At 43.3% G+C, this 12,500-nt stretch overlaps 1 protein-coding gene and 1 long non-coding RNA gene across 3 annotated transcripts in view; one reads left to right on the forward strand and one right to left on the reverse strand.

Annotated features, from left to right (window-relative positions):
* Positions 1-7,334, forward strand: part of LOC148901106 (uncharacterized) — a 7,640-nt gene extending 306 nt beyond the window's left edge. Inside the window, exons 2-3 of the long non-coding RNA XR_016118235.1 lie at positions 3,828-3,989; positions 7,303-7,334. This is a non-coding gene — a long non-coding RNA (uncharacterized LOC148901106). The remainder of the gene's footprint in view (positions 1-3,827; positions 3,990-7,302) is intronic.
* znf185 (zinc finger protein 185 with LIM domain) overlaps positions 1-12,500 on the reverse strand; it is a 35,438-nt gene that overhangs the window by 6,209 nt on the left and 16,729 nt on the right. For both annotated transcript variants that reach the window (XM_089020080.1, XM_089020072.1), the window contains 7 exons: positions 10,334-10,379; positions 7,309-7,328; positions 7,134-7,205; positions 6,962-7,024; positions 4,152-4,250; positions 3,913-3,960; positions 2,716-2,754 (listed from right to left, as the gene is read on the reverse strand). In XM_089020080.1, the coding sequence (XP_088876206.1) occupies positions 2,716-2,754; positions 3,913-3,960; positions 4,152-4,250; positions 6,962-7,024; positions 7,134-7,205; positions 7,309-7,328; positions 10,334-10,379 (387 nt within the window). The remainder of the gene's footprint in view (positions 1-2,715; positions 2,755-3,912; positions 3,961-4,151; positions 4,251-6,961; positions 7,025-7,133; positions 7,206-7,308; positions 7,329-10,333; positions 10,380-12,500) is intronic.

Consider the following 12,500-nt stretch of genomic DNA (forward strand, 5'->3'; position numbering starts at 1 on the left):
AAAGGACAACCGACGTCTCCGGACAAGTTGTGTCTATAATTTGTAAAATAGCTTCAAGTGTCTTCTACTGAGCGTATTTTACAAAGATTCCACCGCATATAGCTATATTTTACGTTTTAAGACTCGCGCTGCATATTCCGGAAGTCTTGTTTTTGAGTTGGTGACGAGTCCCTACGTGACGTCACTGAAGGAACGCCCCTGACCGAAAAAAAGGACACATTGTAGCAGTCCTTCCATCACGTCAATGTATTTTGGTTTGGTCTGAAAACCTCGTGTTGCACCAAAAAGCCGCCAGAAGAGGGCGATCAAGCTCCATGGAAGGAATTTATCAGCCTGTGGAAACGGGCTGATTAATTCCTCACACAGAGGTTGGTCGCCATTTTCTGCCTTTTTTGGGTGCGACATTTCCCACCCCTGATGCCTCAAAATGACACGGAATAAATTCTTTAATCGATTGCAAACATGTATGCTTTCTTCTTCAGAACTATTTGAATCATATTCATAACTGGATGAGTAACAAGAAAGCATCTTCTCCGAATCTGAAGCCATTGTTTTGATTCTAGAGCAAGGCAAGGCGTCTTGCCGTGACACCACGATCATGGGGGCGGGACCTTCTGTAACTGGCCACTTCCGGTTTCAAATTGAAGTACTTTTTAGACACTTGTCTATGTCTAAGTTTAGTCTAAGTTGTTACTCTATACAGTGGGACCTTGGCTTACGCACTTCATTGGTTCCCAGACAGAGTGTGTAAGGCGAACAGTGTGTATCCCCAAAAATAATTTCCCATAGGAAACCATTAAAATGAGAATAATCCGTTCCCATGGTCTCCATAAAATAAAATTTTCAACTGAAGCCTTAAAACTAAGGTATGGATGGTAGCAATGGTGGACTTAGCATATTACTACTGGGCCGTTAAGTCAGACAAACGCACACGGCGTTCGTGTTTCTCAATGATCTCCTTCTTCTCCTCGATTGTAATTTTGTTTTGTGTCTTCTTCGGCTGAACACGAACCTAGGGTGGGGTCTTCTTCGGTCCCATAACAGCAAAAGTATCCGTGATAAATCCTTGAAGACGAACGACATGTGCACTCAGAGAAAAGGGATTTGGAAAGGTAGGCCGGCTGTAACGCAGTTCGGTTGTGTGGTTTGGTGTTCTTCCGCAGAAGATTACTCCGCCAGCTATGGTGGGGCGGCACTCCATGTGTATCCCGAAAAGTAGTGCGTCTGCCAAGGTTTAATTTTCATAAATTTAGCGATCGTAAACCAAAAAAAATCGTAAGGCAAGGTGTTAGTAAACCGAGGTCCCACATATGTGTGTAGTTTATCTTATAACCTTACACATTTGTAGCGTGTACTGTACGCAACCATTCTTATTTCAGTCTAATATCATATTTCACCCTTCTATCTCGCAGCTGATAGGACCCTTTTGAAAATGATGTCATTCCCGCCCTCTGTATAAATAACATCCCGGGTTTCGGCACCAAAATGTTGGGTCGTTTTCTCTGGTTCATGGCTCTTCGCGGTGTTAGAAGATGGTATTAAAATCAGCAGGAATAAAGGTGAAATATTATTTTAATCTTGCACAGGAGAGACATTGTGAGGAGAAAGAGGCAGGACACTGAGGTAGAAACTACTGCTCTGCCCCAACCCGAGCCTCAGCCAAGATATTTATTGAGAGTATATGCAAATTTAAGTGAGACTGTATATGAGTAAAACACAGTCTTCTTGATTTGAATACCACACCCTTGGACGTCCCATGTTACAAGCACCAACATCCATAAACCAACAGAACATAGACATTTTAATGGGTTGTCCTTTCAATGAACTGATAGATTTGTAAATGGGCTCATGACCTCTTCCTTTGAAGGAGTTGACCAAGTCCTAAATTATGTCCAAGGCCAGATCTCCTCCATAAAAATGACAGTTTAACAGGCTGTGTCTGTTCACCTCAGATTGACCCCAGATTTTCTGTGCTTCCATTGTGGGCCTTGTGTTTGGCCAACTAAGTATGAAACGTGTAAATACGATAATGTCTATTCTGTATCAGCTTTATCCACCGGAAAATACGGTATTCATAAAATTGACCAGTTTATACATAGGCTAGCTAGTTCCTGTTGGACCCGTTTTATCCACAAAACGGGGGATAGGATACTAGAGCCTATGCAAGAAGGCAGCTGGCAGAGGACACCCTGAACTGGTTGCCAGTCAATCGCAGGTCACACAGAGAAACACAACCGTGTTCCCACTCACACCTCGACAATCACAATTCGGAGTGTTGAATCAGCCTGCCATGCATGTTTTGAGAGTGTAGGGGTAAACCGGAGTACCCGGAGAAAACCCACACAGGCGGCCAGGATCGAAACTGTGAGGTCTTTCAGACCCAAAGTTTGGGTTTTATGCCAAGGCTATATCAATTGTGCACAATGTGATAGCCACACAAACGGTTGAGATAGGAGGAAAGCTTCACTTTCCATGGTTGTAACAGCTCAATTGTTTATTTTTAGATCGGATAATTCTCAAAAGAAATCTGACTCTCATGTGCTAAACACGTAAAATGCTCCCTGAAAAAGACAACATTGCAGTCCTGCACAACAACAACAACAACAACATGATCATTCAGCCACACCAAAGTGATAAAAGAGCTTTGACAGCAAACGCATTAGAGCAGAGACGAGAAGACCAACAGTGCAAACTTTCACAAGATCATGAACTCACCGATCCATCGATAACCCCTCATGTTCTCCGTAGGACTCCCTGGAATATGAGAGAGAGCCGGATTAAGGCTTTTATTGTCGGCTGGGGTCGTCAATATGTTGGGCACGTTCCAGAGAGAAGGGATTTGTTTGTTTGGGGTTTGGAGAAGGGGGAGTATCAAATTTATCCCCGCAGAGAGGCCAGAGATTTATTGACCAAGTGGGTGACTTTGACAATTCTGTTACTTCATCATGAACTAAAATTTCTAAAAAAAATGGAGGAAATATAAGTTGTGTCCATAATTTGTAAAATCACTTCAAATTACTTATACGGAGTGTATTTTACAAAGATTCCACGGTATATAGCTATATTTTACGTTTTAAGACTCGCGCTGAATATTCAGAAAGTCTTGTTTTTGAGTTGGTGACGAGTCCGTACGTGACGTCACTGAAGGAACGCCCCTGACCGAAAAAGCGACACACAATGCATTTTGGGTACTTTGTTTAGTCTAAAAACTTCATGTTGATGGCGAAATTAGAAGGAAAACACAACGCAATGGTGAATCGTTGTGTGTTGCACCAAGACTACTATTTGATACTAGTTGACGCAAATTCCCAGCAGACAAATCAGCCCATTCCCAACGGAGCTTGGGCGCCATCTTGTGCATTTTCCAAGGCGCTACGTTGGAGTCCAGATGCCTCGAAATGAGACGGAAGGACTTCTTTAATCGATTGCAAACATTTATGCTTTCCTCTTCAGAACTATTTGAATCATATTCATAACTGGATGAGTAACAAGAAAGCATCTTCTCCGAATCTGAAGCCATTGTTTTCATTCTCGAGCAAGGCAAGACGTCCTTCCGTGACGTCACGAACAACTCGGCGTCTCTGAGGTCATTTTGAAGTAGTTTTGGGACACTTTACTTACTTTTGCATTTGACTAAAAATATCAGCCTGTGTTTTTTTGGGTATTTTAGATGCTATAAAATGATTTTTTTTATGTCAGTTAGGAAACGAAAAATGCTGTCGGTTGTCCTTTAAGGGCATGTTTGTTTGAAATCAGTATCTAAAGTGTTTAGGGAGACATGAAGCCATGTTTGATTACAAATTTCTGTCGATCGATGTAATCCTCAGGTTTCAAAATCAAACGCAGCTGCTTTCATTTCCATTAATTCCCCTGGAGAGTATCCAACTCTGAAGAGTCTTTTTATTTTCCTACCTGACGGTGGTGACGGTTGTGACTGTGTGCATCCGCGAGTCCTCTCGGCTGCGAAACACATCAAATAACAGCATTATGTAAGTTAAGTTTCCACTTAGGTTTCGCTTGTTTTCAATTAAATGCTTGACAGCCTCTTAATTTGCACACACTTATAAATCCTGCTAGAATGGCGAAAAAAAGGGGGGGTGAGCTACTTTAATTTGCATCTAATGAGCTCCGCCAAGGGGGAAAATGACTACCTTTCCTCTTGCTCCTCTGGTTCTTCCTCTGTAGCGTGAGGGATAGTATACACAGAGGGGGACGTCCACTTGTCCCACGGCGAGTCAATTTCTTTGGATCTAAAAAACACGAAATGAGGCGGAATTTCACCTAATACGCATTGTAGGACCACGCTGATGAGAAATAGGCTTCTGATAGCCAGTGGCCGACCGTCAAGGCCTGCACAGCCTTCTCTGAGGGCCTAAAAATATCTGAATCATGAACTTTCTATCTTTTTGAGTTAGTTCCGAATGAGTGAACGCTGGCGCGTGTGGCAGCCGCTACTCACACACAGAAAAACTGATCCTGTGAGTGTAAAGTGACCTTGAGAGTTTTGAAAGTCGCTTAGAAATCAAATGGAGTATTATTACTAGCTCGCTTGCTATCTATTAGCTATCTAGTTGGCTATCTATTGGCTATATGGCTGGCTAGCTTGCTAATTGAGTCAGGAAACATTAGCTATCTAGCTATCTAGCATTCTATTCGCTAGCTACCTCGCTTTCTATCTTTTTGAGTTACTTCCGAATGAGTGAACGCTGGTGTGTGTGGCTGCCACTACTCACACACAGAAAAACTGATCCTGTGACTGTGAAGTGACCTTGAGAGTTTTGAAAGGCTGTTATAAATGAAATTGATTAATATTACTAGCTAGCTAGCTATCTATTAGCTATCTAGATGGTTATATGGCTTGCTAGCTAGCTAATTGAGTCGGGAAACATTGGCTATCTAGCATTCTGTTAGCTAGCTACCTAGCTTTCTATCTTTTTGAGTTACTTCCGAATGAGTGAACGCTGGTGCGTGTGGCTGCCGCTACTCTCACACAGAAAAACTGATCCTGTGACTGTAAAGTGACCTTGAGAGTTTTGAAAGGCGCTTAGAAATCAAATGGATTATTATTACTAGCTAGCTTGCTATCTATTAGCTATCTAGTTGGGTATCTGTTGGCTATATGGCTGTTTAGCTAGCTAATTGAGTCGGGAAACATTAGCTATCTAGCATTCTGTTAGCTAGCTACCTAGCTTTCTATCTTTTTGAGTTACTTCCGAATGAGTGAACGCTGGTGCGTGTGGCTGCCGCTACTCTCACACAGAAAAACTGATCCTGTGACTGTAAAGTGACCTTGAGAGTTTTGAAAGGCGCTTAGAAATCAAATGGATTATCATTACTACCTAGCTTGCTATCTAGTTGGGTATCTGTTGGCTATATGGCTGTTTAGCTAGCTAATTGAGTCAGGAAACATTAGCTATCTAGCATTCTGTTAGCTAGCTACCTAGCTTTCTATCTTTTTGAGTTACTTCCGGATGAGTGAACGCTCGCGCGTGTGGCTGCCGCTACTCACGCACAGAAAAACTGATCCTGTGACTGAAAAGTAACCTTGAGAGTTTTGAAAGGTGCTTAGAAATCAAATGTATTATTATTATTATTATGTTAATCATATTTTGTCCATGAATTCTTAACTCATTCACTGCCATTCACAAATTTATTTGGAATTGAAAATATGACATCTTTTTTTTGGGGTGCATTTCAAGTGCTGGCCATGCCCTCTGGCAATGTTTTTCCCTCCCACAAGGGGGCCGTATTTCCATTTTTTCCATATTAGCACTTCAGTATGTATTGCATGTTATTTTGGACAGCCACCCTCATTTCAAGCTCATATAACTCCAGACCCATATAATTTAGGAATTAACTTTTTTTTCTAATGAAAGAAGCGAGTCTAAGGTTTATTACGCTGCATTGAATGTTTTGTAGCCCTAAAAGTCAATCTTCTGTGGATCCTGGAATTTGAGTGACAGTGACAAAAACCCTGGCACTGGAAGGGACACATTTTTGCATGTCTGGCAGTGAATGAGTTAAATAATTCCAAATTGTCTTTCAGCTTCCTTTCATTACGTTTCCCCTGTTGTGCTGCTTCCAGAATTTTTTTTTTTTTTTTGTATTTCAGCATTTAACCAATCACATTTCAGTCATCATTTGTTACCAGGGTCAGAAATGGACATGAACGCCTTCACAATCCGTTCTGCGGGCCTTGACGCATCAAATGTGTCAATCAAACTGTTGCTCTAACCAATCAGATTTCGAGTTGGCAACCCAAAAGGGGTACAAACACTTTCTTGAAGGTGCTGGTGAACGTCAGAGTTTTTGCAATTTATGATTGGCTAGTCACTCTAGTCAATCCTAATTTGGAAACTATGATTGGATAGTCACTAGCCAATCGTAGTTTGCGAAACTGCTCTTATCACTAGCCGCTAGTAACAAGAACAAACATGGACAGGCACTGGAAACGTCAGTTTTCACAAATTATGATTGGCTAGTCACTAGCCAATAATAGTATCACTAGCCGCTACTGATAATCGCATACTGGCCAGAGCTAGCACACTGTATCGGTAGCAAGCTGGATAAGCAACTATATTGTTTTTGTGTTGTGATTTATCGTAGTTTTGTCAACCCACAATGGCTGAAGGAGGAGAAGAAATAGATTTGGTTGGAGATTTCCTGATAAAGCCATTTTCAGGACAGACTAAGAAAAAAATGGACATCGTTATGAAAGGTCGGTCGGTTATTTCCTGGCTAACGTTAGCCTCTAGTGGACTAGTAGTAAATCACACCACACTTTTTTTTCAGTCTGGATTGATTCAGACCTACTTCCAACCTATTTTCATTTAGCAACATCCGCCAACGTATTGTAATTCAATAAACAGCGCATTAATGCCGTATAGAGAGAGAGAGAGAGCGAGAGAGAGAACTAAAAGGAGTAAGACAGCTCCCCAACCCTATTCCAAAGGTTGCTTACTTTCTTTCAAACATGACCAGAGTCTGTTGTTCTTCCCGTTGGCCTACTCTTGGAGCCTCTTGGCTGAGCGAAAACACAAGACATTGAAAGGCTTTTAGTGCATAATGGACAAGCTGAACAAAAAAAAAACAAAAAAAACAAGCCATCAGAGTAAATCGAAGTGTGTCATCACCTCTCTTCTGCTGTGGTCTGCAGAGGAGTTGTGGTTTCCCACGTACGCGCCCACGACCGGTGAGTACTTAGGCTGAAGATGGAGGAGTCGCGGCACATATAGCGGAATGATAAAATAAGTGTATTGTTTAAGAAATGTATAGATAAGCTCACTGGCGTATCCATTATAGGTTCACCTTGTGGACGTGGTGTCGATGGAGTTAAACAGAAGTATTTTGAATTCGATACGATGTTTAACCGGTAGCCAGTGGAGTTGCTGGAGTACAGGGGTGATGTGGTGAAAGGAGGGTGTTTTGGTGATGATCCGGGCTGAAGAATTTTGGACGAGTTGGAGTTTATGGATAAATTTCTGATTGACACCGAAGAGGAGTGCGTTGCAATAATCGATGCGGGAGGTGACAAGACTGTGGATAAGGATAGCAGCGGAGTGAGGGGTGAGCGAGGGACGGAGACGGTTAATATTACGGAGGTGGAAATAAGCAGACCGAGTAATGTTATTAATATGGGAGTGAAAGGAAAGTGAGCTATCGAGGATGACACCCAGACTCTTGACCTGAGGGGAGGGGGACACGGTAGAACTGTCAATGGTGAGGGAGAAACTGTTAGTTTTGTGGAGGGTGGATTTGGTACCGACAAGAAGAAGTTCAGTTTTTTCACTGTTGAGCTTGAGAAAGTTATGGGAAAGCCAGGATTTAATTTCTGAGAGGCAACATGAGAGGGATGAAGGTGGAAGAGAAGCGTCGGGTTTGCTGGAGAGGTAGAGTTGGGTGTCATCCGCGAAGCAGTGAAAGTGAATGCCAAACTTACGGAAAATATTGCCAAGAGGAAGTAGGTAGATAATAAAGAGAAGTGGCCCCAGGACAGACCCTTGAGGCACACCAGAGGACACCGGAGAGGACCGTGAGGTGAACGAGTTGATTTGGATGAATTGTGCGCGATCAGAGAGATAGGAGTGAAACCAGCGGAGTGGGTGTGGGTGATGCCTAGGGTGGAAAGTCTGTCGAGAAGGATAGGGTGGGAAATGGTGTCAAAAGCTGAGGTCAGGTCGAGAAGAATGAGGATGGAGAGTGAACCGGCATCGGCTGCCATAAAAAGATCATTCGTGATTTTTATGAGAGCCGATTCAGTACTGTGGCGGGGGCGGAAACCAGACTGGAATTGTTCGTAGAGGTTATTGTGAGTGAGGTGTGAGTGAAGCTGGGAAACAACTGTCTTTTCAAGAATTTTGGCGATGAATGGAAGGTGGGAAATTGGACGTAGGTTATTGAAATCGTTTGGGTCTGAGCCAGGTTTTTTCAAGATTGGAGTGACAGCTGCGGTTTTGAGTGGGATAGGAACAATTCCAGTTGATAATGAGGAGTGAATAATAGTAGAAATAAATGGGAGAAGAGAGGGTAGGCAGGACTTGATAAGGATAGTGGGGAGAGGATCGAGTTGACAGGAGGAGTTCTTGGATTTAGTGATAATGTCTGAGATTATAGAGGGATGTGGGAGTGCAAAAGCGGAAAAAAGTTTGGAAGGAGTAGAAAGGCTGGGAGAAGGGGGGCGGACAGAGGACCCGAGGTGCTGATGGATTTTGTTGATCTTTTCGCTAAAAAACATCAGCAGAGTGTTGCATGTCTCAGAGGAATAAAAGTGTGAGGGGAGAGAGATAGGAGATTGTGTGATTTTGTGATAGAGAGAAAAGAGGGCCCGAGAGTTACCAGAATTTGAATCAATGAGTCCAGAGTAATAAAGCGATTTTGCGCGTGAGATAGAGTCCTTATAAAGGGTAAGGTGAGTTGCATACATGTCCTTGTGGATAGTGAGCCCGGACTTTCTGTAAAGTCTTTCAAGTTGGCGAGTCTTTGTCTTGATGGAGCGGAGATGGGGGGTGAACCAGGGTGCAGGTCGGGTAAATTGAACAGACCGGGACTTTAGAGGAGCAAGGGCGTTGAGGGTGTTCGTGAGGTCCGCGTTGTACCGGGAGACAAGTTCATCAGGAGAAGAGTTGTGGTCCAGAGTCAGGGTGGCAATCATCTCAGCAAGGGTGGCAACGTTGATGTCCTTGATGTTGCGATATGTGATGACACGGGGTGGTTTGGGGAGAGAGAGAGTGATGGAAACATTGAATGAAACCAGGAAATGGTCTGTTATAGGGATTTCGTCAGCTGTGCAATTCTTAGGGGAAAGGCCAGACATGCAGATGAGGTCCAGGGTGTGGCCTTTTATGTGGGTGGGAAAATCCGAGAATTGGTGCAGACCAAGGCTGTCGAGTGAGGAGGTGAAGTCTTTAGTGAGGGGAAGAGTGGAATTGTCCATGTGGATGTTGAAGTCTCCGAGAATAATTATATTCGGTGACAGGGTGGAGAGGTGTGTGAGGACCTCAGAGAATTCTTTTAGAAAGTCACAATGTGGTTTTGGTGCACGGTATACAGTGGCTATGATGGTGGGTGAGGGTCCAGAAATTTTACACGCAAGACATTCAAAGGATTGGGTTTCCTGGATAGAAACTTGAAGGATTCTCCAGTTCTTGCGGTAAAGTATCGCAAGTCCACCTCCGCGGCCTGAGAGGCGGGGCTTAGCAATGTAAACAAAGCCTGGTGGAGTTGCGCCATTGAGCTCGGAGAAGTCTCCCGCCGTTTGCCAAGTCTCAGTTATACAAAAAAAGTCAAGCTTACGGTCAATTAGAATGTCTTGGATAAGACACCCCTTTCCCGTAAGCGAGCGGACGTTGAGGAGGCCGAAGTTGACGCTGGTGGCGTCCCCACGACGAGGCGCATTAGCCGACCTAGCCAGGCCGGCTAACATACGGTGATCGACCGAGCGGCTGCTCCTTCTGCGCGGCTGGCGGACGGATGACCACAGGGAGGTGATATCCTTGGAGCCATCGAGGTGAAAGCCTCGACGTGATCCGCGGTGGATATACCTCCGTGAAGGGCGACGAGCGATTTCCGGAAACCGGAGAATCGCCGGTGGCACGCTCGTCCATCGGGAGCGGAACTTCAGCAGCTCCGCCGCCGAGTACTGTAGCCGCCCAACAGGTCGATGGAGAAGCGCCATGATATTCACCAGCAACACACAGAGGGAGGCAGCGGCCAGGTAGCCCTCGACAGCGGGAACAGGTGGGTGGAGATGATAACGCGGCTTCGTCAGTGATCCGGATAAGCGACCGGAATCATGCGATGGATCGATAGCCAACGTTCGTTTGGTGACTGTCTGGGAGTTGACGTCCTCTGCCACCGATTGCAGGATCTGGCTCTTCAGACTTGTAAGCGTTGCGCAAACAAATAACATACAATGAACCGCCATATTATAGTTAGCTTTCTATCTATTTGAGTTACTTCCGGGTTAAGTGAACGCCGGCGCATGTGGCTGCCGCTGCTCACCCGTAGGAAAAAATGATCCTGTGACTGTAAAGTGACCTTGAGAGTTTTGAGAGTTTATAAATTAAATGTATTGTTATTGATATTGTGATTGAAATGTTATGATTATTATTATGTTGAAAAAAAAAATCATGATTATGAGTTTTTACTCATATGTAAAAATCCACACAAAACAGTCAAATAATAGGTGACATCAGCAACAGCTATTTGAGGTGGCTCAAGGACAGTTTTTGCCACTAGGCAGTCAGCAGATTCAACTCCCTCCCAGCCCTGCCCCCCCTGCCCCTTCCCACTGCCACGCTCACCGATCTCTGAGTTCACGCGACATGCTGTACTATCATCCTGAGCTCTGTTTATTTCTTTTTTTTACTGCAAGACCTCACTTCAACCTTTTTTTTGTTTTTGTATTACTACAGTACGCCACTTTACATACAACACTACTTCACTTTACATACGACACTACTTCACTTTACATTCCCAAATTACATGTATTGTCTGTTGTCACTTATCTGTCTTTTGTAGCCACATTAATAATAATAATAATTTTCATTTCCAAGTGCCTTTCAAAAATCTCAAGGTCACAGGATACAGTCACAGGATAAGTTTTTTCAATGGGTGAGCAGAGGCAGCCACACGCGCCAGCGTTCACTCAACTCCGAAGTAACCTAAATAGATAGTACGCTAGCTAGCTAGCGAATAGATAGCATTGGTCTCAGGCAATAGAAGAGGTTGAAAAAAATACACAAAATATAACTATTCGCTAGCTACTAGCCACAAATTATTTCCTGGATAACGGCATCCTCTAGTGGACGTGTAGTAAATCACACCACACTCTCAGCTGTGGAGTGATTCAGATGTCACATGACTAAACACCGTGGGTTGACATGCACAGCCCGCCACTGTTAATAAACCAGCATTGCTGCTCTGTTGAACTTTAGGGGTTTCAATGGAAATAGTCCATTTAAAGGACAACCGACACAATTTTTTTGTTTCTTGACTGACATGAGAAAAACGTTTTATAGCATCTAAAATACCCAAAACACGCAGGATGATATTTTTAGTCAAATGCAAAACACCAATAAAAATGACTTAAAGTGTCCCAAAACTACTTCAAAATGACCCTGGAAATGGCGAGTTTCAGAAGGTCCCGGCCTCTTGTTCGTGACGTCACGGAAGGACATCTTGCCTTGCTCGAGAATCAAAACAATGGCAAGATGCTTTCTTGGTACTCATCCAGTTATAAATATGATTCAAATACAGTAAAGTCTCGTTATATCGATATTCAATGGAGTCCGAAAAAATATCGATATAACCGGGACTATCGATATATCCGACCCTGTTTGCATGTAATTTTCTCCGTGCGTGCATAGAAATAGTATCGATATAACCGGGACTATCGATATATCCGATATCGATATAACGAGACTTTACTGTAGTTCTGAAGAAGAAAGCATACGTGTTTGCAATCGATTAAAGAAGCTGAAGTGGAAATGAAGAAGAAGAAGAACATGGAAAAAAAATCTTATCAGATGGCATGCTAAGCTTAGACATGTTATTTCCAAAGGAACGTTTTTTTGTGTGTTTTATTTGCCTGCTTCCATCTACAAACAGGTGACACATTTAAGGACAACCGAAACCATTTTTTGTTTCCTTACTGATATCAGAAAAACGTTTTATAGCATCTAAAATACCCAAAACATGCAGGCTGATATTTTTAGTGAAATGCAAAACACCAATAGAAATGACTTAAAGTGTCCAAAAACAACTTCAAAATGAAACTGGAAATGGCCAGTTTCAGAAGGTCCCGCCCCCTTGTTCGTGACGTCACGCCAGGACGTCTTGCCTTGCTCGAGAATCAAAACAATGGCTTCAGATTCGGAGAAGATGCTTTCTTGTTACTCATCCAGTTATGAATATGATTCAAATAGTTCTGAAGAAGAAAGCATAAATGTTTGCAATCGATTAAAGAAGTCCTTCCGTGTCCTTTTGAGGCATCTGGACTG

This window comes from Hippocampus bargibanti, linkage group LG02 (assembly GCF_051943395.1).
Source record: "Hippocampus bargibanti isolate YZ-2025 linkage group LG02, ASM5194339v1, whole genome shotgun sequence".
In the NCBI taxonomy this organism is placed as follows: Eukaryota; Metazoa; Chordata; class Actinopteri; order Syngnathiformes; family Syngnathidae; genus Hippocampus; species Hippocampus bargibanti.